This window comes from Hypanus sabinus, chromosome 1 (assembly GCF_030144855.1).
Source record: "Hypanus sabinus isolate sHypSab1 chromosome 1, sHypSab1.hap1, whole genome shotgun sequence".
Classification (NCBI taxonomy): domain Eukaryota; kingdom Metazoa; phylum Chordata; class Chondrichthyes; order Myliobatiformes; family Dasyatidae; genus Hypanus; species Hypanus sabinus.
In genome coordinates, this window is record NC_082706.1 from 141,646,958 (window position 1) to 141,674,685 (window position 27,728).

Below are 27,728 nucleotides of genomic sequence, written 5' to 3' on the forward strand. Positions count from 1 at the left end.
TAAACGGTTTCTCAGTTTGTGTTTGAGTTGATTCATTAGGCTAAAACCTCGCTCACAGTCCACACTAGACACAAGAAATGTTCCCACAACGTCCATCAACTGTGCAAGGTTGCAAAGCTGTTCATTTTGAAGTACAAATGCCACCATTTGAGCAAAGTTTGAAATCAGTTTGGATTTAATATTTTCTTGCACAGAAAATTTGAAATCATTAAACTGTCTAACTATTACAGTATTTTCAGCTAGAAAATCATGATATTTTAGACATTTTAGAGTTTGATCTCCTCTGGGTTTGATCGTTTTCACTCTTGCTCATCTGCACTCAACCATAACATGCGTAACACTCCTGTAATGGGTAATGACGGGTTCTGTTGCCTGAGCTTTCGCACACCGCCCAAATGCGATTTACTTGCCAAATGACGCTTCAAAAAGTCAAGTTTCCAAATATCATCCCACTTCTTTCCACTAGCAAATTCTCCAGCATCTTGCGCATCACGACAATACAAACAGTTAACTCCAGTTTCCGAATCATACATAAATATTTCTCGTAGCTGAACGTTCATGACCTCATGAGCTTTCGGTGTGGTAGTTTCTACTATTTTGTTAAGCCATTCAACTTTAAACAAAGTTGCAGTTCTTTTGCGCTTCACATCCTTCACTTCTTTTGAATTTGACATAGTGAATCAATATTTTCTTCAATAAAAACTTAGTAAGCTATCTACAGGAATTGAAACAGATCTTTGTAAACTTTATGATATGAGCGCTGTCTGCCAGTGATAGCTGATGCTGTGATGCAGCTGTACAAAGTGGAAAAGGAAAGGTGAGGTGACCTAAATTAGTGATGTGCATTGTGGCATTTGAAAAACCAACTGACTAGTTAACAGAAACATTTAGCTAAAAGATTATTTTCAGTAAGTATAATTATTAATTACATTATTTTAGGTAACTAACCTTTAGTGTGCACATTAATTTCCTTTATGTGCTGGATGAAAAACGTGTGTGCGCGCGCTCAGCTTAGAAGGAACAGATTATATGTCTATTATTATGTTATTATTTATGCGCAGTATTAGAATAGTAAAATTCCAATGAAATAATATGGAATGTTGGAAAGGTCATGGAAGTGCTCTTAAAAAAGTTTTAAAATATTAATTCCTTGGATGTCAATTATTTATGTTTTCAGTTCAACCGATTGCAATGTCTTGCATGTGTCCGGAAATCCACTGAGATAAGATTTGGATGTTGGCCTTGCTTTGAGTTTGTGCCGTTCTGGATGCTTGTTCTCACAATGTTGTCCCAAGTTTATTAAACAGCTGCAAATCCATTCAGGCGAAGGGGGTCCTTGATACCAGTGCAGTCAGAGCTAAGGGTTTCAGTGGCACTTTTCCAAAAACAAAGGTTTAATGTAAGAAAAATATGAAAGGAGGTGGAATTCTTGAGTGGACAGTGCACAGATTCCACGTGTTTATGGTCTGTCTTCTACCATTTTAAATGCCGGAGTAATCTTACTTCTGGCTTTATTTCGATCGTAGCCACTTGGCTTTGCCTTACTGTGATCCCTTCCCTTCTAGGACAGTCGACGTAACATGTCAAGGCCACTGCTGACCCGGTCTCCCGTGTCCCCGCTGAGCAATCAAGGGATCCCAACCCCGGCACAGTTGACAAAGTCCAACGCTCCAGTGCACATTGATGTGGGAGGTCACATGTACACCAGCAGCCTGGCAACTTTAACTAAGTTTTCTGATTCCAGGTAAACAAACTGCTGTGTTGGGGAGTGGGCGGGTGGGGAATGTCTTTTTAAATTTTTATAAAGCTTCGTTTATAAAACACTCTTAGAATGAATTCCAAGACAAGTATCTGAACCCAAACTGTCTAGCCTCACTTTATAAGATAACCCTCTAATTCCAGAACACAATACAGGAAATCTAGTAAAGTAAATTATTTATTATTATTTACTTTTTAAATTTCTTGGTATCCAACGCAAGAAACAAATTCTCTGATTGTCCAGATGACAGGTCTCACCCCAAAATCTCAACTGTCCATTTCCCTCCGCAGATGCTGCCTGACCTGCTGAGTTCCTCCAGTATTTTGTTTGGTGTTGCAGTCTCCTTGTGTCTCCCACCAATGACTTGTACTGTTGCAACATGCATGACATCCCAAAGCCTGTACTCAGTACCCTGACCAAGTGCCTTCTTCACCACCCTGTCTACCTGTGTCTACCTTTGGGGAACTATGTCACTGCATCCCGAGGTCTACAGCATTTATACAATTATATTTATCATTCACTATAACTGAAAACATCTCCATGTTTGTCATGCCAAACCCAGTTTGTTGTTTTAAAGACCTGCATTTGGTTATACTCAGCTATTTTTAATACCGTGCTATGTTATTCTGAGCCACATTACAAAGTTAGCTGTCTGGCCATGCCTTTAATACAACCTTTTCCTTCCAGGTCAGTCAGCATTACAGAGGATGGGGTTTGAAGTGGATTCTCTGTAGAGAATGGGAGAATGGTTAACGTTATTAAAGTGTAGCCAGTGTACTTACAAACCTTAAATACAAAAAGAGTTGTATGGTAGTATAGCAGTTAGTTTAATGCTTTACAGCGTTAACAGTCACGATTGGGGTTCAGATCTTGTTACTGTCTGTAAGAAGTTCGTATGTTCTCCCCATGACTGCGTGGGTTTCTCCAGGTGCTCTGGTTTCCTCTGAATTTCCAAAGATGAGTGGCTTAGGATTAGTGAGTTGTGGATATGATATGTTGGTGCTGGGAACATAATGGCAGTTGCAAGCTGCCTCCAGCACAGCCTTGGACTCTTGTTGGTTGTTGACACAATGATGTGCTTCACTGTACGTTTTGACGTACAAGTTGACAAATAAAGCTAATCTTTATAAAATAAATTTATCAATTAATGAATGAGCAAATTTACAGGTTGTGTCTGAATGGCCTAAATAATGACTTCTAACTGCTTGAGATATAAATGTATAATGCCTTTTAATATGCTGCCCTTTTGGCTTATCTTTATTATATGTTAGATCTGATGTGAAGCACAACAACTCTTAATGAAGGGTAAAAGTAGGACTCAGCTATTCATTCCCATCTCCCTTGCTCTGCAGTTCACCAAGGTGAAACCTGACCTTGTACCTCAAGTGCTATTTTCCTGCACATACCTGGAACAACCTTGGGCCCAGTATCCAAGAATGTGCCCTGGAGAGGGTCCAGCCAAGGTTCATAGGAATGATCACCAGAATGGAAAGAGTAACATATGAGGAGTTTTGATTTCTGTGGACCTTACTTGATGGAGTTCAGAATGATGAAGGGGGAATCTCACTAATACTTACTAGATACTGAATGGCCTGAATAGAATGGACGTAGAGAGGATGCATGAGTAGGAGAGTCCAGTATCTGAGGCACAGCAAGAAGATGCTAGGTGGAGTACAATGCAGATTCACTCAAGTGATTGCTGGTATTGTGGAATGGTAATAATCTTTTCAAAGAAAATTAAGCTAACCAAGCCTCTGCTGTCTAGAACTAAGCAGAGGTAATTACATGGAAATATGCAATTTTCCATCAAGGACTGATAGAGGGTGATTTGGCAAAAGAACCAGAGGAGGATTTTCAAGTGGCGAGCTATAATTTGGAACAGACTACCTGATAGGATAGATTGATCTTAGAGGTGGCAGGTCAGTAAATACTGGCCTGGAATATAAGCTGTATGTCCCTTTGCAAACAGAAGCTGCTGGAAGAACCGGGGTTTGGGAAACATCTGTAGAGTTAAATGTATAGTTGACATTCTGGGTCAAAACCCACATCTGGACCTGTGAAGGTTCTCGACCTGAGATGTTGATTGTCCACAGATAAATGGTAAATTGGTTTATGATTGTCATATATACTGCAGAACAGTGAAAAACATTTGTTCTTGCATACCGTTCATAAAGATTAAATCATCACGTAGTTAGATTGAGTTAGAATTGAGTTAGAACAAGGTAAAACAATAACAAGTGCAAAATAAAGTGTAACAGCTACAGAGAAAGTGCAGGCAGAGAAAAAGACGCAAGATCATAATGAGGTAGATTGTGAGGTCAAGAGTAAATCTACCACTAGGGAACCATTTGCTAGTCTTATAACAGTGGGATGGAATCTGTCCTTGAACCTTGTGGCATACACTTTCAGGCTTTTGTATCTTCAGCCTAATGGAAGTGGAGAAGAGAGAATGTCTGGATGGGTGGAGTCTTTGAGTTCTCTTCAAAGTGGCAGGATGGGCAGTGGTAGATGGGAAAATGAGGTGAGTTTAATTTTAGACACATTGAGCATTTACGAACCTGTGTAATATAACAGGTACAGTGGATCTTGGAGAATTAACTGGATAAACATTTTAAAATTGTGTTAAACTTAGAGGAAAATGCAAGGAGTAAATTATTCGTAAACCTCACGTTGCTTGGAGAAGTGGGTATAGTTAAGTCATTTAAAAAGCATTTTGACAGGTACACCATAGTTAAGGTTTAGAGCAGGGGTTCATAACCTTTTTTTTAATGCCATGGACCAAAGCCATTAAGTAAGTGGTCCATGACCCCAAGTTGGGAACTCCAGGTTTAGAGGGATATGGGCCAAACACAGGCTTATGCTACTAGCTCAGTTAGGCAACTTGGTTGGCATAGACAAATAGGACTGCATGGCCTGTTTCCTGAGCTACGTAACTCCATGCCTCCATGGAGAAAGAGTCACTGACCACGTTAAAAGCACAGAATCCAGTGTCAAGGTATCAGACACTTCTAGCTCTATTGCCATTAGATAATCAGATGAATTTGCAGGGAGAGAGGATTTTTCACCCAATGAGGAGTTATCTGAAAAGTACTTCTTGGTAGCTTGATTGAAGAAAATTCAGTGGATATTTCATACTGGTTGCTTCCTGTGCTGTATGATTCTTTAATAATACACAATGACTTTTGCAGACTTAGTCACAAATGGTCTGAACACATGTTGTTGGTGCATTTCATATCTGTCAGCATATACCCATCAATAGAGTCGTAGATCAGGGAAGAGGCCCTTTGGTCCAAATGGTCCCTACTGATCAAGTTACCTATCTAAGCTAGGTCCATTTGCTTGCATTTGGCACAGATCCTTCTGAAACTTTTCTATCCATGTACCTCTCCAAGTCTCTTATAAATCAATGTACAAGTTGATAGATTGGTTAAGAAGATCTACATTGTGTTGGCCTTCATTAACTAAGAGATTGAGTTTAAGGGCCATTGGTAATGTTGTAGCGCTCTAAAACCCTGTCTAAAAGCACACTTTTGGATTATTGTGTTCCTTTCTGGTCACCTCATTACAGGAAGGATATGGAAACTTTAGAGAGGATCCGGAGAGATTTAACAGGATGCTACGTGGATTGCCGTGAGGATAGGTTGAGCGAGGTAGGAGTGAAGGACAATGGGAAGTGACGACAAAGGTGTTTAAGATTATAAGAAGCATACACAGAGTGGACAGTCAGCATTTTTTCCCCAGGGTGGCAATACAGGAGGGCATGATGTTGGGGTTAATTGGATTTGTCAGGGATTGCTGGGGTAGTGTAGCTGGAAGGGCCTACTCTGTGCTGTGCCATAAAATAAATAAATACATATAAATAAATAATTTAAAGATAATTGGATGAAAATTTAGAGAGAATGTTAGAGGTGTATTTTTTAGCACAAGAGGTGCATGGAATGCCTGCCAGGGGTGGTGATAGAGGCTGATACATTAGCGTCATTTAAGAGTCTCTTAGATAGGAACATGGATGATAAAAAAAAATAGAGGGCTATGTTGGAGGGAAGGGGTAGATTGATTTTGGAGTAGGTTAAAAGGTCATACAACATGATGGGCCAAAGGACCAATACTGTTTTATGTTCTACATGTTGTTATTGTACCTGCTTCAGCTACATCCTCCGGCAGCTTATTTCATATATTGACTACCATCTAATGAAAAATTGACCCAGGGTTCCAATTCGTTTTTTCCCTCTCTCACCTTATCGTCTTCAGCAATTTCCCGTGGTTAGGTAACTTTTTTTAATCATGCAGCAAGCCAATCCGATTTCTGTTTCTTTTTTTGTAGAATTGGTCGTCTGTTTGATGGGACTGAACCCATTGTTTTGGACAGCCTCAAGCAACATTACTTCATCGACAGGGATGGACAAATGTTCCGTTATATTTTAAACTTCCTCCGAACTTCAAAACTCCTTATTCCCGACGACTTCAAAGTAGGTTGACATTGAAAATTCTGTGTGTTTAGTTTAAAGTGCAATTTCACAAGTGTGCTGGCATCAAAATAGTCCTGATGAAGGATCTTGGCCAGAAATGTTGACTTTTCATTTTCCTCCACAGATGCTGCCTGAACAGCTGAGTTCCTCCAGCAGTTTGTGTATCTTAATCAAAATATTTGGGACCACTTCCAATAGAATTACATTCCCAGTGAGCTCTTTTTGAATTTCAACTGTTGTGGGAAACAAGTGAAAATTAGAAATAGTTAGGATGTCTGTGGTGTACTAACAAAAAGGCAGTAAAAGCGATTTGGTTGAGTTTCAAAAGCAAATTGGTGAACAATTTATTATGCCATGGGGAATGAGCAAGGCATAATGTGTGTAGTTTTGGTTATTGAAGCATATGGAGAGGGTGCAGAAGAGATTAATTATGATGCTGCCTAGATTAGTGGATATGAGCTTCAAGGAGAGGTTGGTGTTACGATTTGTAACTCCAAAATTGGAAGTAAAACGAGGGAGTCTGGAATGAGAGTCTAATTTTGTTTTTATTTTAAGTGAGGCATGATGACATATGCCATGCATGTACTTTTAAATATAACCCATATTGAATTATTTAAGCAACAAAGAATGCTTAATCAAATGCATATATATACAATACTACTCAAATGTTACTGAAATATTAAATACACAACACTCTTTCCTACTTAGCAATAAACTCCAACTCAGTATAGAACGTTTCTTAACACAATCCTTGGCAGGTGAGACTTGTGGCTGTAAAACAATTTCAGGTTCTAGGGTCCCTTCTGTGGTGGTTGTAGGATTTGACTCTAAGAATGCAGGAAGTGGTTCTGACAGCTTCTTCCCTAATAATTGACTACTGTCCTCAACAGACCGATGTGTTATCTTTAGATGACACCAGACACTATCTCCACTGTGTAGGAGGGTGGTCCAGTTCTGTCCTTAATCTTTCCAAGTACCCACTTTTGATTACCTCTGTTGCCCTTTGCCAGGACTACTTGTCCAGGAATGAAACATTGAATTTCCTTTGTTTGAGGTATCCTCAGTTAGTCTCAGTTGTTTGCCCTGCATACTCCTTCTGCAATTGGGTTGAGATCCAAGCGAGAGTACAAGGGATGACCCAGGAACAGCATAGATAGTGAATTACTGGTTGTGCAGTGTGTTGCATTGCCATTTGTAAGGATGAAATTGGCAAGCTTCTGATTATGTGTCTGCTGACATAGTGTGTTCTGACATTGCTTGCGGTGTGCTCTTTAGATTCTGGACAAACCTTTCCACCAAGCCACTTGTAGTTGAGTGATAAGGTGCAAGTGTAATACTGTATGTCTTACTCCATTCGCTTTCAGGAATGATTGAAACTGTTCTGCAGCAAACTGTCGTCCATTGTCACTGACTAAATTTTCTGGAACACCAGTGCTTGTGAAGAAGCTTCTCAACATACCAACAGTGTGCGAGGCTGTAGTGGAGGCTGTTTCCTTTTCCAAGGGTAAATGGGGCAATCCATCAGCAATTCCATGATTAGTCATCCTCTTGAATTTGATCTTGTAATTGTCTCATCCAAGAAACAGAGCCATTCTCTGCATTCTAGATGCTGTTGTTAGTGGATCACCCTTCTGTGGATTGAAGATGGACACCAGTGATTGATGATCAGTGATGGGGGTAAATTCTCACCGTACAAGTACTGGTTGAAATGTTTTACATCCCAGACCAGGCCTCTCTTTTAATCTGTGAGTAATTGTTCTGTGTAGTGGTAAAGGAACGTGATGCCAAGGCTTTGGGGTGTTCAATTCCGTCACTCATCATATGATATAACTGCAGCTATACATAAGGTGAGGTGTCAAACGCAAGCTTCACTGGACAGTGTGGATCATAATGTGTGAGTACATTGTCTGATGTCACCATTTTCTTTACCATATTTTGAAAGGCACCTCACACGGCTTTGTCCATCACCATTTCTTCTCAGTGTATAGTAATGAATTCAAGGGATAGAGCACAATAGCCAGATTTGGTAGGAATCCATTATAGTAATTGATAAATCCTAAAAAGGACCACAACCATGACACTTTCTTTGGTCTCAGGGCATCTGCCAATGCTTGAATTTTCTCAGCACACTTTGATGGTGTGACCACAATAAATGATGCTTGGTTTAAAGAATTCACATTCACAATTCAGATTATGCTCTGAAACCATAATCTTAAGATTTTGGAGATATTCCTTGTCATCCTTACGGTGGCTATGATGTTATTCTAGTAACACTGAGTGCCTGGGCAACTGCAGCACCTAGTCCATAGCTTTCTGCTAGAGTGTAGGTGCAAATGATACTCAAATATAAGCAATTATAGCAATAAAGCCCTTTGTGATTATTTATGGTGAGAAATACTTTGGACTATTCTTCCATCTCCATTTGTAGGAAGGCCTCAGCTGTCCACTTTGTTTTCCTTCAAGAAGGTTTACAAAGATATCCTCTGTCATGGGCACAGGGTATTGATCTACTACAGTACTGTCTTGATGGTGTCCTTAAAATATCACAGACTCATTCTTCTTCACTACTGGGACCACTGGTTTTGCCTATAGGCTCCACTCAACCTTGGAATCAATTCCTTCAACCTCCATGTGATCTAGCTCACTGGTTACTTTATCTTGGATGGGAAAAGGAACCTGATAGCTTTGCAAAACTTGGATGTGGCATTTTCTTTCAGTATTATTTTACCCTTGATATGTTTGAGTTTTCCAACGTCATCCTTGAACACTGCAATGGCATCATCCAGTACCTTTCTTAATTTGTTTTCAGTTGACTCTGTTGCAGGGGAAGTGGCATGCAAATTGTGGATGGATCTCCAATCAAGTTGTAGTTGTCTCAGCCAGTCATGACCCCACAATGCACAATGCTGGCTCTCCTGTTTTTACCACAATGTGGGTTGTTGGTTGTTGTATTTCACTGTTCCCAATGTCGTTCACACAAGAGCTACCTTTTCTCCAGTATCCATTCTTAGTTGGATATCTGCAAGCTTCCGTACAATATCTTTGAAAGGCCATTCAACTCCTTTTGTGGAATGATAGCTGAGTTTGAATTAATTCATTTGGTACTTGAATTAATTTTCCATTTACTTCTGGTATATGCCAGAGGCCAGAAGCAAAATTACTTGACTGTTGTCAGTTTTCACATTATAAATCTCAAGGCTACTCAATCCTTTGTCACTTTTATCAAAAGATTTTTCATCAACAGCATTGAAATTAGTGCTCTTTTTGAAACTGCAACTTGACTTTTTATCTTTTTCCTGTGTGGTGCATTTATTTTGCCTGCCCAACATACACTTGTATGTGTCCTACTTTGTTGCTTTTTTTTTGCAAGTTTCACCTTTAAATCTGCATTGATCTGGTGTATGTGAGCCCCTGCTACATCATTAACACAACTTATTCAGCCAGGCCAGATTCTATTTAGATGTTGCAGTTTTGTTCACATTCACTTTAACTCCTGACTGCAACTCAATTGTGTCTGTCTGCTGTGTCCATTGATACAGCTATTTCAACTGCTTTTTTAATTGTAAGTTGTGCTTCAGTTAGGAGCTGTTTTTGATTGTTTTCCTGTAAGATTCTACAAACTAAAAAATCATGAAGCCCATCACTGAACCGGCAATATTCAGACAATCTCTTCTATTCAGCCATGTTTATTGAAATGGTCTCCCCTTTGGTTCCGCTTATGAAACCTAAAGTGTTCTGCAGTCAACAATGGTTTTGGTTCTAAATGTTCCTGCATTACTTTCATGATATCAACAAAGGTTATTTGGCTGGTTTGGTTTGAGCAGTCAAATTTCTAAGCCAACTGTCTGCCTTTCCACCCAATGCACTCAGCAAAACTGTTACTTGTTTCTCGTTGGCTATTCCATTTACTGCTCAATTCACTCAGAATACATATTCCTCTTGTGCAAGTGAATGTGTCTATCTTTCTGATATAGCCAGACATTTCTACTTTTATTGATGATTATCACCTGATACTCAGTGTATAAACACCTGAAATTGTCCATTTTCTGCCTTTTTAAAAAACTTGACCATTTCTGTCTTTTCCCAAAGAAATGTGCTGTGATTTTTTAAAACTCTTAATGTCTTGCTGCATTTGTTTTAAATTGGAATGTCTCACTGTGCTTCAACAGGTAGATAGTCATCTTGGGTTTGTTTAAAACTTGCTCATTACCACTGTTATGTTTTGTAACTACAAAACACAAAACTTTTTGAAGGGAAGGCAAGTAAGTCTGGAATGAGAGTCTAACTTTGCTTTTACTTGAAGTGAGGTGCGTATGTGTGACGTGATGACGAATGCCATGCATGTACTTTTACAAATAACCCGTAGAAAATTATTTAAATAACAAAGAATGTTTAATCAAACTAAATATATATACAATATTATCCAAATATTATGTTAAATACACAACAGTTGGTCAAACTTGAGCTGGATTTTCTGGAGTTCTAGAGCTGAGGGGGAGTAGTGGCATCTGCACTGGACTTTGAGGTGGATGATCCAGAGATGAATCCGATTGAGTCCCAACCTGGGCAACAGCATTATCGGTGCGGAGGAAAGGCCTGGCAAACTACTTCTGTATCTTGCCAGAAAATCCCTATGGGCAACTACCCTATCCATAGGGTCACCATGAGTCAACAACTTGGTAGCACTCAAAAACACAGAGCTGAGGGGACACTTGATGGAAATTCATAAAATAATTTGAAGCTTAGGATATAGTCAGAATATTTTTTTCTGGAGTAGAAATGACATGCACTTGCAGTGAAGTGGGACAGTTCAAAGGAGTTGCATATACAGAGAGACTGGTGGGTGCAGATACAAAAGTGGCTTTTAAGAAGCTCTTAGATGACACATGAATATGAGAGAATGAACGGATAGGGAGAAGACATTTAACTTAATTCAGCATCTTCTTCAGTACAAACATCATGGGATGAAGGTCCTGTTTCTGTGCTATACTGTTCTATGTTCTGCATGGGAATAAATGGATAATCACTTCAATGAGCCAGTGTAAGCATAATTCAGCTGCATAAACACTGCATATTAGAGCAAGTCAGATACTAGGTATCCTGCAACAAGCAACTCATTCCAATTAAACCTCACGAGCATCTGTATGGTACAAATTAGGAATGATGGAGTACTCTCTCACTGCATCTCCAATATTATCCAATACAAAACAGCTTGTATGATTGACGCCGCATCCACCATGTAAGTGCTCACTCTCTTTACCTCCTGCAGACGGTGTCTGCAGTATGCAATGCCTGCAAAAGACACGGTGATTACTTGTCTCGGTTACTCCAACAGCACCTCCCAAACCACCACCTCTACCACCACAGAAAACAAGAGCAGTAGGTGCAAGGGAACACCACAAACATGCAAGTTCCCCTCTAAGTTCACCACCAGACTCAAGGACATCTTCTGCCCTGCTGCTATTTAGACTGTTGAACAGTTCCCTAATACAATAAGATGGACTCTTGACCTCTCAATTTACCTCATTTTGGACTTGCACCTTACTGCCTGCACTGCACTCTCTCTGTAGCTGTAACACTTTATTCTGCATTGTGTTACTGTTTTACCCTGTATGACCCTCAGTACAGGCAGTCCCCGGGTTACATATGAGTTCTATTCCTGAGTCCGTCTTTAAGTCGGATTTGTACGTAAGTCGGAACAAGTACATCCAGTATTATTTAGCGTCAGTTAGTCAAACATTTGTCTTAGTATATAGTATATATTTTACCTTTCTATGCATATAAAACACTTAAGAAACATACACATTCCAATAATTAAACCACTGCGTTGCTTAGTAATAATTGTAGCTTTCATCAGGGCAGGGCTTTTCACATGTTGCATTATTCTCACTTTATCCATTATCCTTTAAAATTGTTCCAATCGTTGACCAACTGTAGCATAACACTTTTCCAATGACCTCTTTCCAAACGCTTTATTATTTCCACTTTATTTTCAATCGCGATCGCTTCCCGTCAATGGAACAGAAACACTGCGGGTGGCAGGTCCCAAACTGCGCCGGCTCCCGAGGTCCGCTGGGTCCTAAGGACCACCGCACTGAGACGTGTTAAATGGGACAAGTGGGGGCTGTGTTGGGTTTGGGTATTTGATCCTCCACAATATCCCAGGTTGGAATTTAAACTGGAGGTTTTTTTTACAAGGTTGAGTTCTGAGCTCGACATCAACCCGGCACAGATGGTATGGGAGTCACTGGATCGACATCAACCTGGCACGGGAGCGGTCTGTCACTGGATCGAACTCGAGCCCGGTGCTGATTTCACTGCGCCACCAGCCAACTGGAACAGAGGGGGAGTGGGTCGGGTTCAGGGTGAATCTTACTAAGAAAATTTTAAGCCAAATACCAAGTTGAACACTCAACACAGTGTCAACGGCAATGACTTAAAATGGCAGACGGCGTCACGATCTGACTTAAAATGGCAGACGGCGTTCTCCTTCCTCGGTTCTTAAGTATGAGTTGTCCGTAAGTCGGACATTCATAACTCGGGGACTACCTGTACACTTTTGTAACAAAATGATCTTATGAATGGTATGCAAGATAAGCTAGGAGCTGAATTTTGATACGTGCCAATAATAAGTCAATTTACCAATTCAGTTCCTGGAAGGGAAATATATTACTAGTCCTTTCAATGGTATATCGATAAACATTGGTGAGGTTCAAAGGAGACTTTCTTTAGACTCCTGAGGAAGTAAAGGCTCGATGAGCATTCTTGGCCATGGCATCTACATGGTTGGAAGAGGGCAGTGCCCATTCAGGGCCCCAGACAGTCCTTCCAGGTGAGGCAACACTTCACCTGTGAGTCGGGTGGTATGGTATACTGCGTCCGGTGCTCCTGGTGTGGCCTTTTATATATTGGTGAGACCCGACGCAGACTGGGAGACCTACGCTCGGGCCGCCAGAAAAAGCAGGATCTCCCAGTGGCCACACATTTTAATTCCACGTCCCATTCCCATTCTGATATGTCTATCCATGGCCTCCTCTATTATCAAAATGAATCCAAACTCAGGTTGGAGGAACAACACCTTATATACCGGCTGGGTAGCCTCCAACCTGATGGCATGAACATTGACTTCTCTAACTTCTGTTAATGCCCCTCCTCCTCTTCTTACCCCATCATTGACATATTTAGTTGTTTGCCTGTTCTCGATCTCCCTCTGGTGCTCCCCCCCCCATCACTCTTTCTCCTGAGGCCTCCCGTCCCATGATCCTTTTCCTTCTCCAGCTCTGTATCACTTTTGCCAATCACCTTTCCAGCTCTTAGCTTCATCCCACCCCCTCCGGTCTTCTGTCAATTCGCATTTCCCCCTCCCCCCACTACTTTCAAATCTCTTACTATCTTTCCTTTCGGTTAGTCCTGACGAAGGGTCTCAGTCCGAAATGTTGACAGCGCTTCTCCCTATAGACGCTGCCTGGCCTGCTGTGTTCCACCAGCATTTTGTGTGTGTTGTTTGAATTTCCAGCATCTGCAGATTTCCTCGTGTAGGCTACTGGTGATGTCCACTCCTAAGGAAGGAGAGGGATTCCCATTCAGATTTGTTTATCGTCACATTCACCAGGATGCAATAAAGCTCACAAAGTGAAGAGTATGCATAGTAATAATAACTATAGCGACAAGTGCAAATGCAAGCAAATGATGTAAAATATCGCATCGCAATCAAATGTGCAGAAGGATGTGTTAACATTACAATAATGGAAGAGGTATAATTAAGGGTTCAAAAACATGACAGCATGAACAGGAAAGGGAATGTGAAGGAGGCAAATGGATCAAAAATCTGATAGCAGTTGGGAAAAAAAGCTGTTCCTGAATGTGGTCATCTGGGCTTTTTAGCTCCTGTATCTTCTCTGAGAAGGTGGAAGAGGGAATGTTCAGGGTGGCAGGCATCTTTGGCAATACTGACAATATTGAAAAGGCTGGAATGCTTGGGAGCAAGCAGAGAACTAACTGGAAAGGTTTTACAAAGAGCTAGCATAGAACACAGATGACTAAATGGACTCTATTGTCAATTTAAAGACTCTTTATCTTGTTATTTAAGGTTCTTGGTATTTATTGCTATTTATTTATATCTGCATTTGCACAGCTTGTCTTCTGCACTCTGGTTGATCTTTCATTGATCCTGTTATAGTGACTATACTATAGATTTTCTAAGTATGCCCACAGGAACGTGAATCTCAGGGTTGTATGTGGTGATGTATATGTACTTTGATAAATTTACTTTGAACTTTGAGATCATTTAAGCCAAAATACTGATTTTTCCATCATCAATGATGAAAGGCTGCTGTGAAGTCATACAAATTTAGTGCCTTGGCAATTAGGTCTTCTAGCAGTGTTTCGCAGATTCTTAGGAGACTTTAAATTCTTTACTTTTTCAAAAATTTGAAATATGGGAATTGGATGACAGAAACTTGTCACTGTACCAAGCAGATGATACTAACAGTACAGCATTCGTGTCTTGTACTTAGCTATTGTTACTATCAAACAACACACACAAAATGCTGGAGGAACTCAGCAAGTAAGACAGCATCTATGGAGGGGAATAACCAGTTGACATTTTGGACTGAGACCTTACAGGATTGGAAAGGAAGGGGTAGAAGCCAGTATAGAAGGGTGTGGGGAGAGGAGGAGTACAAGCTGGCAGGTGATAGGTGAGGGGCAAGGTCAAGTGTGTGAGGAAGGGGGAATGAAGTAAGAAGCTGGGAGATGGTAGGTGGGAAAGTAAAGGGCTGAAAAAGAAGGGATTTGACAGGAGAGGAAAGTGGACCACGGAATAAAAGGAAGGAGGAGGGGTAGCAGAGGGACAAAATGGGCAGGTGAAGAGGAGGAATGAAGGGGTGAGTGGGATACCAAAACAGGAAATAGAAAAAGGAAGGGGGAGAAATCAGTGTTTGTACCATCAGGTTGGAGACTATCTAGACAGACTGTGGTGTTGCTCTTCTGACCTGAATGTGGCCTACAACAGGAGTAGGGGAGGCCATAGAGAGACGTGTCGAATTGGGAGTGGAAAGTTGAATAGAAACGAGTGACCACTGGGAGATCCTCCTTTTTGGACAGATGGAGCGAAGGTGCTCGATGAAGTGGTCCCCTATTCTACATTGGGTCTCACCGATATAAAGGAGGCCGCACCAGGAGCATTGGATACAGTAGATGATCCTGATAAAGATACAATTCCAGTTCAACGGCAGGGGAAGTACGTTTAGTTACTTGGGTAAAAAACTAATATTATGTAATAGTGACTATCACACCGTCTACCTTGCGATACATACATTATTTTCTATACTCTGCCCAATGGGGGGAGTGTGGGGGGATGTGGTAGAACAAAGAATGCCTGGGGTGGGTGGGGTCTTTTATTATGTTGACTGTGTCTGTGTAGTACAACTCTATGACTTTATTAAGGGGTGTAGAAAAATATTTTTGAGATTCTTAAAATGTTTTTTTTTGGACTGATTTTGACTTGTAATGAATCATTGCAAGAGTAGAAATTTGGAACCATCTTTCCAAAGGAATGCTAAATTTAAAAATGCCCTGCAGGTGAGAGTTCAAAACTCCCCCCAAGTTTGTGTCTGTTAGTTTTCCGCTTCAGTATACACACATTATGCTAGAGGAACTCAGCAGATCAGGTAGAATCTATGGAGAGGAACTTTTCGAACTGTGACTTTTCATCAGAACTGGAAAGGAAGAGGGCAACAGAGGCAGTGGGACGTGTAGACAGTGTCCATAATGGGGACAACACACACAAAATGCTGGTGGAACACAGCAGGCCAGGTAGCATCTATAGGGAGAAGCACTGTGGATGTTTCGGGTCAAGACCCTTCGTCTCCTGAAAGGAGGATCTCCCAGTGGTCACTTGTTTCAATTCAACTTTCCACTCCCAATTCGACATATCTGTATATGGCCTCCCCTACTCCTGTTGTAGTGTCCTGTTGAAGGGTCTCGGCCCGAAGCGTCGACAGTGCTTCTATAGACGCTGCCTGGCCTGCTGTGTTCCACCAGCATTTTGTGTATGTTGTTTGAATTTCCAGCATCTGCAGATTTCCTCCATAATGGGGAGACTGGTTTTCATGATGGATTCACAGCTTTCTGCAGTGTCTTGCAGTCTTGGATAGAGCATTTGCGATACCATTTCAACATGCATCCAGCTAGCCCTCTTCGAGGTGTGGCACTGTTGCCTGCCATTAGTTGCTAACTTGGCCTGGTGTTTCTCCTGCTGCCCCCAGGATTACAGCCTGCTTTATGAAGAGGCCAAGTATTTCCAGCTGCAGCCAATGCTGGTGGAACTCGAGCGGTGGAAGCAGGAGCAGGAAATGAGCCGTTTCTCACGCCCGTGCGAATGTCTGGTGGTCCGTGTGGCCCCTGATTTGGGTGAGAGGATCACCCTGAGCGGGGATAAGGCCCTGATTGAGGAGGTGTTCCCCGAAATTGGTGACGTCATGTGCAACTCCATCAACGCAGGCTGGAATCATGATTCCACACATGTGATCCGCTTCCCCCTCAATGGATACTGCCACCTTAACTCTGTACAGGTAGGTCGGGTTGCTGGAGGGGTGATGCTACCGAGGCTTTCTAAATTGATTCAAGAGTTGCTCTATTGAATGCACTGCCTGCGGTGGTGATGGGTTGGCAAATTCAATAGAGGTGTTCCAGAGGCTCTTATTTAGGCAAATGAATGTGCAGAGAATGTTGGCATTGTGGGCCCAAGGATCTGTGCTGTATTATTCTATGTTCTATAAATGAAGTATATGTTCTGTGAAATTGATTCAGTACGTTCACAATGTTGGAATTTGGTATTTGTTTATTATCCCAGGTACAGTGAGAAGCTTGTCTTTCAAACTGTTCATACAGATTAATTCATTACATAGCACATTGAAGTAGAACAAGGTAAAACAATAAAATAATTTATTTGCTGAGAAAGTGCAGCACAGGAAGACAATAAGGTGCAAGATCATTATGAGGTATATTATTAGGTCAACAGTTCTGTTTATTGCACAAGGGAAAGGTATAATAATTTTATAACAGTGGGGTAGAAGCTGTATCTGAGCCTGGTCATACATTCTTGTTACGTTGGCTCCCAGGCAAGCTTAGACTCCATGTTCACTGAAACCTCATCTCAGCTCATCCACCTTTGAGCCCCTTCCATTTCTTATCTCATCTCCAGATGCTGGTGGTGCTTGTTGCAAACTTGGGGTCATCTTATACTCTGCCTCATCTCTCTCCCCAACCCACCTTGGCGCTCTTCTCTTCCCCCCCCCCCCCGCCCAGCCCAGCACTCTTGCCCCATCGCCACACCCCTCTTTGTCCTCTCCCAACCCCCCCACCTCCGTGCTCTCTCTTCTCTATCCCCTCTCCTTGGAGCGATGAAGGCCCAGGGGTGACCTCAGAGGTTTATAAAGCCAAAGGAGCATGGAAAATGTGGATGGTCACAGTCTTGTTCCTGGGAGTGTATAGTCTCATGTTTGGAAGAGAAAGTTCTAAAGGGGGCATAAGCAACAACTTTTTCACCTTGAGGATGGCAAGCATGTGGACAGAACAAGCTGCCAGAGGAAGTGGTAGAGGTGGGTACAATTAAACATTTGAACAATACTTGAACAATGGAGAAGTGAAGTTAGAGGGGTCTGAGCTAAAATGACACACAATTCAGATGAACACATGAAGGCTGCTTGTTTGGCATGGATGTACGTAGGACTCTAAACCAGGCAGCATCCTGGTAAATCTCCTCTGTACCCTTTCCAATGCTTCCACATCCTTCCTATAGTGAGGCAACCAGAACTGGACACAGTACTCCAAGTGTGGCCTAACCAGAGTTTTATAGAGCTGCATCATTACATCGCAGCTCTTAAACTCTTATCCCTTGACTTATGAAAGCTAACACCCCATAAGCTTTTTTTAACTACCCTATCTACCTGTGAGGCAACTCTCAGGGATCTGAGGACATGTACCCTCAGATACCTCTGCTCCTCCACACTACCAAATATCCTGCCATTTACTTTGTACTCTGCCTTGGAGTTTGTCCTTCCAAAGTGTACCACCTCACACTTCTCCGGGTTGAACTCCATCTGCCACTTCTCAGCCCACTTCTGCATCCTATCAATATCTCTCTTCAATCTTCGACAATCCTCAACACTATCCACAACACAACCAACCTTTGTGTCATCTGCAAACTTGCCAACCCACCCTTCTACCCCCACATCCAGGTCGTTAATAAAAATCACAAAAAGTAGGGGTCCCAGAACTGATCCTTGTGGGATACCAGTAGTCACAACCCTCCAATCCGAAGGTATTCCCTTCACCATGACCCTCTGCTTTCTGCAGGCAAGCCAATTCTGAATCCACCTGGTCAACGTTCCCTGGATCCCCTGCCTTCTGACTTTCTGAATAAGCCTACCGTGCGGTACCTTATCAAATGCCTTACTAAAATCCATGTAGATCACATCCACTGCACTACCCTCATGCCTGGTCACCTCCTTAAAGCTTGTTAGGCACGATCTGCCCTTCACAAAGCCATGCTGATTGTCCCTGATCAGACCATGATTCTCTAAATGCCCATAGATCCTATCTCTAAGAATCTTTTCCAGCAGCTTTCCCACCACAGCCGTAAGGCTCACTGGTCTGTAATAACCCAGACTATCCCTACTACCTTTTTTGAACAAGGGGACAACATTTGCCTCCCTCCAATCCACCGGTACCATTCCCATGGACAACAAGGACATAAGGATCCTAGCCAGAGGCTCAGCAATCTCTTCCCTGACGGAATATTCCCCAGCAGCCTGGGGAATATTCTGTCAGGCCCCAGGGACTTAACCGTCCTAATGTATTTTAACAACTCCAACACCTCCTCTCCCTTAATAACAACGCTCCAGAACTTCAACCACACTCATATTGTCCTCACTGTCATCAAGTTCCCTCTCATTGGTGAATACCGAAGAGAAGTATTCATTGAGGACCTCGCTCACTTCCACAGCCTCCAAGCACATCTTCCCACCTGCATCTCTAATCGGTCCTACCTTCACTCCTGTCATCCTTTTGTTCTTCACATAATTGAAGAATGCCTTGGGGTTTTCCTTTACCCTACTCACCAAGGCCTTCTCATGCCCCCTTCTTGCTCTTCTCAGCCCCTTCTTAAGCTCCTTTCTTGCCACCCTATATTCCTCAACAGCCCCATCTGATCCTTGCTTCCTAAACCTCATGTATGCTGCCTTCTTCCACTTGACTAGATTTTTCACCTCACTTGTCACCCATGGTTCCTTCACCCTACCATTCTTTATCTTCCTCACCAGGACAAATTTATCCCTAACATCCTGCAAGAGATCCCTAAACATCAACCACATGTCCATAATACATTTCCCTGCAAAAACATCATCCCAATTCACACACGCAAGTTCCAGCCTTATAGCCTCATAATTTGCCCTTCCCCAATTAAAAATTTTCCTGTCCTCTCTGATTCTATCCTTTTCCATGATAATGCTAAAGGCCAGGGAGCGGTGGTCACTGTCCCCCAGATGCTCACCCACTGAGAGATCTTTGACCTGACCTGGTTTGTTACTAGATCTAGTATGGCATTCCCCCTAGTCAGCCTGTCAACATACTATGACAGGAATCCATCCTGGACACACTTAACAAACTCTGTCCCATCTAAACCATTGGAACTAATCAGGTGCCAATCAATATTAGGGAAGATAATAGAGAAGGGAAGGTGATAGAGAAGGGGAGTGCTCAGAGTGCACATGTAGGGGAGAAGGAAGAAAAAGATAGTAAGGCAAACACGAGGAAATCTGCAGATGCTGGAAATTCAAGCAACACACACAAAATGCTGGTGGAACACAGCAGGTCAGGCAGCATCTGTAGGGAGAAGCGCTGTCGGTGTTTCGGGCTGAGACCCTTCATCAGGACAGATAATAAAGTTGTTTGCACTGTTAGGGATAAACAGAGAGTAAGAGGTGGAGAATTTCTTAAATGCATTTATTTTAATGCTAGGAGCATTGTAAGAAAGGTGGATGAGCTTAGAGCATGAATTGATATCTGGAACTATGATGTTGTAGCTATTAGTGAAACATGGTTGCAGGAGGGGTGTGATTAGCAACTAAGTATTCCTGGATTTCGTTGCTCAGGTGTGATAGAATTGGAGGGGCAAGAGAGAGTGGTGTTGCATTGCTTGTCCGAGAAAATTTTACAGTGGTGCTCTGGCAGGATAGATTAGAGGGCTCATCTAGGGAGGTTATTTGTGTGGAATTGAGAAAGGTGTAGTAACACTTATAGGGGTGTATTATAGACCACCTAATGGGGAGTGAGAATTGGAGGAGAAAATTTGTAAGGAGATAGCAGATATTTGTAGTAAGCACAAAGGTGGGTTGTGGGAGATCTTAATTTTCCACACAGACTGGGAAGCCCATTCTGTAAAAGGGCTGGATGGTTTGGAGTTTCCAAAATGTGTGCAAGATAGTTTTTTGCAGCAATACATAGAGGTACCAACTAGAGAAGGGGCAGTTTTGGATCTCCTGTTAGGGAATGAGATAGGTCAGGTGACAGACGTATCTGTTGGGGAGCACAGGCCACCTCGGCCCTTCTAGTCCGTGCCAAACACTTACTCTCACCTAGTCTCACCGACCTGCACTCAGCCCATAACCCTCCATTCCTTTCCTGTCCATATACGTATTCAATTTTTTTTTTAAATGACAATATTGAACCTGCCTCTACCACTTCTTCTGGAAGCTCGTTCCACACAGCTACCACTCTCTGAGTAAAGAAGTTCCCTCTTGTGTTACCTTTAAACTTTTGCCCCCTAACTTTCAACTCATGCCCTCTTGTTTGAATCTCCCCTACTCTCAATGGAAAAAGCCTATCCACGTCAACTCTATCTATCCCCCTCATAATTTTGAATACCTCTATCAAGACCCCCCTCAACCTTCTACGCTCCAAAGAATAAAGACCTAACTTGTTCAACCTTTCTCTGTAACTTAGGTGCTGAAACCCAGGTAACATTCTAGTAAATCTCCTCTGTACTCTCTCTATTTTGTTGACATCTTTCCTATAATTCGGTGACCAGAACTTTATACAATAAATTCGGCCTTACCAATACCTTGTACAATTTTAACATTACATCTCAACTCCTATACTCAATGCTCTGATTTATAAAGGCCAGCATACCAAAAGCTTTCTTCACCACCCTATCCACATGAGATTCCACCTTCAGGGAACTATGCACCATTATTCCTAGTTCACTCTGTTCTACTGCATTCCTCAATGCCCTACCATTTACCATGTATGTCCTATTTTGATTAGTCCTACCAAAATGTAGCACTTCACACTTATCAGCATAAAACTCTATCTGCCATCTTTCAGCCCAATCTTCTAACTGGCCTAGATCTCTTTGCAACCTTTGAAAACCTACTTCATTATCCACAATGCCTCCTACCTTAGTATCATCTGCATACTTAACTAATCCAATTTACCACCCCATCATCCAGATCATTAATGTATATGACAAACAACATTGGACCCAGTACAGATCCCTGAGGCATACCACTAGCTTCCAATCTGACAAACAGTTATCCACCTCTACTCTCTGGCATCCCCCATCCAGCCACTGTTGAATCTATTATACTACTTCAATATTAATACCTAACGATTGAACCTTCCTAACTAACCCTCCGTGCGGAACTTTGTCAAGGGCCTTACTGAAGTCCATATAGACAACATCCACTGCTTTATCCTCGTCAACTTTCCTCGTAACCTCTTCAAAAAATTCAATAAGATTTGTCAAATATGACCTCCCACGCCCAAATCCATGTTGACTGTTCCTAATCAGACCCTGTCTATCCAGATAATTATATATACAATCTCTAAGAATACTTTCCATTAATTTACCCACCACTGATGTCAAACTGACAGGCTGATAACTGCTAGCTTTACTCTTAGAACCCTTTTAAAACAATGGAACCTAATAAGCAACATGCCAATCCTCGTTTCTAATGACATTTGAAATATTTCTGTCAGAGCCCCTGCTATTTCTACACAAACCTCCCTCAAGGTCCTAGGGAATAACCTGTCAGGACCTGGAGATTTATCCACTTTTATATTCTTTAAAAGCGCCAGTACCTCCTCTTCGTTAATCATCATAGTTCCATACCTAACCTACTTGTTTCCCTTACCTTACACAATTCAATATCCTTCTCCTGAGTGAATACCGAAGAAATTGTACAAAATCTTCCCCATCTCTTTCGGCTCCGCACTTAGCTGTCCACTCGGATTCTCTAAGGGACCAATTTTATCCCTCACTATCCTTTTGCTATTAATATAACTGTAGGAAACCTTTGGATTTATTTTCACCTTACTTGCCAAAGCAACCTCATATCTTTTAGCTTTTCTAATTTCTTTCTTAAGATTCTTTTACATTCTTTATATTCCTCGACCACATCATTTACTCCATGCTGCCTATATTTATTGTAGATTTCTCTCTTTTTCTGAACCAAGTTTCCAATATCCCTTGAAAACCATGGCTCTCTCAAACTTATAACCTTTCCTTTCAACCTAACAGGAACATAAAAATTCTGTACCCTCAAAATTTCACCTTTAAATGACCTCCATTTCTCTATTACATCCTTCCCATAAAACAAATTGTCCCAATCCACTCCTTCTAATTCCTTTTGCATCTCCTTAAAGTTAGCCTTTCTCCAATCAAAAATCTCAACCCTGGGTCCAGTCCTATCCTTCTCCATAATTATATTGAAACTAATGGTATTGTGATCACTGGACCCAAAGTGCTCCCCAACAGATACGTCTGTCACCTGACCTATCTCATTCCCTAACAGGAGATCCAACACTGCCCCTTCTCTAGTTGGTACCTCTATGTATTGCTGCAAAAAACTATCTTGCATACATTTTGGAAACTCCAAACCATCCAGCCCTTTTACAGAATGGGCTTCCCAGTCTATGTGTGGAAAATTAAAATCTCCCACAATCACAACCTTGTGCTTACTACAAATATCTCCTTACAAATTTGCTCCTGCAATTGTCGCTCCCCATTAGGTGGTCTATACTACACCCCTATAAGTGTTACTACACCTTTCCCATTCCTCAATTCCACACAAATAGCCTCCCTAGACGACCTTCTAATCTAACCTGCCAAAGCACAGTTGTAATATTTTCTCTGACAAGCAATGCAACACCTCCTCCTCTTGCCCCTCCAATTCTATCACACCTGAAGCAATGAAATCCAGGAATATTTAGTTGCCAATCACACCCCTCCTGTAACCATGTTTCACTAATAGCTACAACATCATATTTCCAGGTACCAATCCGTGCTCTAAACTCATCCACCTTTCCTACAATGCTCCTCGCATTAAAATAGATGCATTTAAGAAACTCTCCACCTCTTCCTCTGTTTATTCCTAACAATGCGATCAACTTTATCTTTTTCTTCCTTCTTCCCGACACCTTTGGTCTGAGCGCTCCCCTTCTCTATCACCTGCCTATCTTCCCTCACTCACAGTCTACTAGCTTTCTCTATTTGTGAACTAACCTCCTCTCCCCTAGTCTCTTCAAATTGATTCCCACCCCCCAACCATTCTGGTTTTAAGTCTCCCCGGTAGCCTTCACAAATCTCCCCACCAGGATATTTGTCCCCCTAGGATTCAAGTGCAACCTGTCCTTTTTGTACAGGTCACACCTGCCCCAAAAGAGGTCCCAATGATCCAGAAACTTTAATCCCTGCCCTTTAACTCCAATCCCTCAGCCTCGCATTTATCCTCCACCTCATTCCATTCCTACTCTCACTGTCGCGTGGCACAGGCAATAATCCTGAGATTACTACCTTTGCGGTCCTTCTTCTCAACTGCCTTCCTAACTCCCTATATTCTCCTTTCAGGACCTCTTCCCTTTTTCTACCTATGTCATTGGTACCTATATGTACCACAACCTCTGGCTCCTCACCCTCCCACTTCAGGATATCCTGGACGCGATCAGAAATATCCCGAACATTTATATGTTAGACCTAGCTTTGCTCCATGCACTACTTGCAGTTCTCACATGACCTTTATCCTCTTTCACCTCCATCTCAAACACTCTGGTTCCCCTCCCCCCTGCAAATCTGGTTTAAACCCCCAGGAACAGCACTAGCCAACCTTCCTGCAAGGATATTAGTCCCCCTCCAGTTCAGGTGCAACCTGTCCCGTTGGAACAGGTTCCACCTTCCCTGGAACAAAGCTCAGTGGTCCAGAAACATGAAGCCCTCCCTCCTGGACTAACTGCTTAGCCACGTGTTTAGCTGCATTATCTTCCTTATCTGCATTATCTAGCCTCACTAGCACATGGCACTGGTAGCAATCTTGAGATTGCAACCCTGTAGGTCTTGTCCATCAACTTTGCACCTAACTCCCTAAACTGTCTTTGCAGAACCTCCTCCTTCTTCCTATCCATGTCATTGGTCCCTACATAGACCACAACATCTGGCTGCTCATCCTCCCTCTTAAGAATACTGAGAACTCGATCCAAGATATCGCAGTCCCTGGCACTAGGGAGGCAACAGACCATCCGGGATTCTCGATCTCTCCCACAGAACCTCTTATCTGTGCCCCTAACTATCAAATCCCCTATCACTACTGTTCTCCTCCTTTCCCTCCTTCCCTTCTGAACTGAGGGTCCAGTCTTGGTGCCAGAGACGTGACCACTGCAACTTGTCCCCTGTAGGTCTTCCCCACTATCACTATCCAAACCGGTATACTTAATATTGATAGGAACAGCCACAGGGGTGTTCTGCTCTTCCTGTCTATTCTCCTTCCCTCTCCTGACAGTCACCCAGCTACCTGCCTCCCGACTTTTAGGGGTGAGTGTCTCCCTGAAATTCCTGTCTATTTCTGCCTCACGAACAGTCCAAAATTCATCCAGCTCCAGCTCCAGTTCCCTAACATGGTTTGTCAGGAGCTGCAGCTGGATGCACCTTTTGCTGGTTTAGTTATCAGGGACAATTGTGCTCACCCTGACTTCCCACATACTGCAAACAGAGCATCCGACTGCCTTAACTGTTGCCTCCATTACCTACTTCTAAGCTAATTAGATTAATTAAAGGAGCTTACCCGGCCTTCCCTCACTGGGAGCAAGTTCGTTCTCAGCTTCTGCTCGCTGAAGCCTCTCGAGCCAATGCCTTCCTACTCTGTTGCCCACTCCTCTGACGCCCGCACCGCTAATCAGCTCGCTTTTTAAACTTTCCTGCTGTCTCACAGGCTGACCTTCATGCGCTTGCGCAGTCGTGCCCCATTGGCAGAGGAGATGGTGGAATCAAATACAATCACTATGTTTAAGAGGCATTTAGACAGCCACTGGCAAGGTTTAGAGGATATGGTCAAGTGAGAACTAATAGGATTGGTGTCAAATCATAGAGCAATACAGCATGGATGCAGACAGAACCTGTTGGCCATGGTGCACACCCAACTAGTCCCAATTTCCTGTGTTCATTCCCTAGTTTTCTAAGCCCCTCCGCTCCATGTACCTATCCAAGGGCTGCTTAAATTATTATTACTGTACCTGCCTCAACCACTTCCTCTGGCAACTCATTCCATACACTCATCACCCTCTGGGTGTAAAAGTTTCTCCCCGGGTCCCTTTTAAATCTTTCCCCTCCCCTGAATCTATGCCCTTAGTTTTGAACTCCCCTACTCTGGGGAAAAAGACTGTTACAGCTATCATATACAGCCTCTCATAATTTTTAAACGTTTCTATCAGATCACCCCTCATTTTCCTTTGTTCCAAGGAATAAACACCTAGCCTGGCCAACCTCTCCCTACAACTCAGGTCCTCTAGTCCTGCCAGCATCCTTGTAAATCTTTCCAATTTAACCACATCTTTCCTGTAATAGGATGACTAAAGTCATGCATAGTATTTAGGTGTTGGTTCACCAAATGACTTGTACAGCTGCAAAATAATATCCCAACTTCTCTATTCAGCACCCTGGCCTAGGAAGGTCAGTGCAATAAACCCCTTTTTCACCACCTTACCTGTGATCCTGCTTTCAATGAGTGATCCGCTCGTTCTCGTAGGTCTCTCTGTTCCATCTCACTCCAGTACCATTCGCAGTAAAGTCTCACATAGACAGAACGGTCAGCATGGGCATTGTGCTGAAGGGTCTGTTTCTGTAACTTCAATCTTTAAAACAATTATGTAGAATGCATTCAAATTATAATTCATCAGAATCAGGTTTTTCTCATTGTCCTCTTATGAAATTTGTTGTTTTGTAGCAGCATAATAGTGCAAATACATAAAATTACTATAAAGAGCAAAAAGAATAATGAGGTGGTGTTTGTGGAACCATGGACCATTCAGAAATCTGATGGTGGAGCAGAAGAAGTTGTTCCTGAACTGTTGAGTGTGGGTCTTCAAGCACCTGTACCTCACTCTGTGATGGTAATAACAAGAGGAGGCGACGTCCTAGCAGGTGATGGTCCTTCGTGAAGGATGCTGCTTTCTTGGGGTGCAGCTTCAACAAAGCAGCATAGATTCATTACTTCCTTTTGTTTGGCTTAAATTATTTCTTTTCCATGTTTTTCTGTGAATTACAAGTTAACACCAGCCAGTAAGGGGGAGCTGGCTCCAATGGGGATTGCATCTCTCCATCTGGCCATACATTTGACATCTGTGATCTCTCTGGCAGGTCCTCGAGCGGCTACAACTGAAGGGATTTGAAATAGTGGGATCCAGCGGCGGAGGCGTTGACTCTTCCCAGTTTAGCGAATATGTACTGAGACGGGAAATCAGGAGATTTTCCCGCATTCCACCAGTCATTCGGATAAAACAGGAACCATTGGACTGAACTGATACATCTGTGAAATAAGGGAGCGGGAGAAAAAATATTTAAAAAAATAAATGAATTTTAAAAACATACTTCCTGTGCATTTGGTTAAAGGTGTTGACTGCTGAACTGGTCATAGTCTCTCCCAGAGACTGTGTCCACATTGCCTTTGGACCTTGTGGGTCACCAGTGAAAAATTGATTGTTCTATTGGAAGAAGTTTGATTTTTAATTGACTTGACATAACAAGGTAACCTTTCCTCAAGTTCAGAAATCTTTGCATCGAAGAAATTAATTCTGAAGAGCTTTTTACTCAATTGGTAAATTGGTTTATTGTCCCATGTACTGAAGTAGAGTGGAAGAAGTTGACCTGTGTACCATTCATCCAGATTGATTCATTACAACAGTGCATTGAGGTAGGACAAGGGAAAACAGAACACAAAATAACAATGGCCTCATCCAGGTCTTGGAGTTAAATGTTCAGGGCTATTGTTGCCTTTGCTCTGCAGCTAGTGGTTTCTGATTTATTGAATTTTAGCTGTTGAAAAGAAATTTTAGAAAGGGATTATCAGATTGCATTACCATGCGTCCTGGATTTCCTGATGGCGAAAAGCAGAGGTTATTTTGGAATTGGGGACACAAGATTATGCACATAGAACAGTGCAGCACAAGAA

General features: G+C 42.3%; 1 protein-coding gene across 4 annotated transcripts in view; it reads left to right on the top strand.

Moving 5' to 3' along the window:
- kctd1 (potassium channel tetramerization domain containing 1) overlaps positions 1–27,156 on the top strand; it is a 146,842-nt gene extending 119,686 nt beyond the window's left edge. For 3 of the 4 annotated variants that reach the window (XM_059977398.1, XM_059977406.1, XM_059977412.1), the window contains 4 exons: positions 1,566–1,744; positions 6,084–6,228; positions 16,497–16,802; positions 26,918–27,149. In XM_059977398.1, the coding sequence (XP_059833381.1) occupies positions 1,581–1,744; positions 6,084–6,228; positions 16,497–16,802; positions 26,918–27,076 (774 nt within the window). In that variant the 5' untranslated portion in view covers positions 1,566–1,580 and the 3' untranslated portion in view covers positions 27,077–27,149. Of the gene's footprint in view, positions 1–1,565; positions 1,745–6,083; positions 6,229–16,496; positions 16,803–26,917 lie in introns of all 4 variants that reach the window. The other variant, XM_059977391.1, reaches the window with a different exon arrangement.
- The last annotated feature ends 572 nt before the right edge of the window (positions 27,157–27,728 follow it).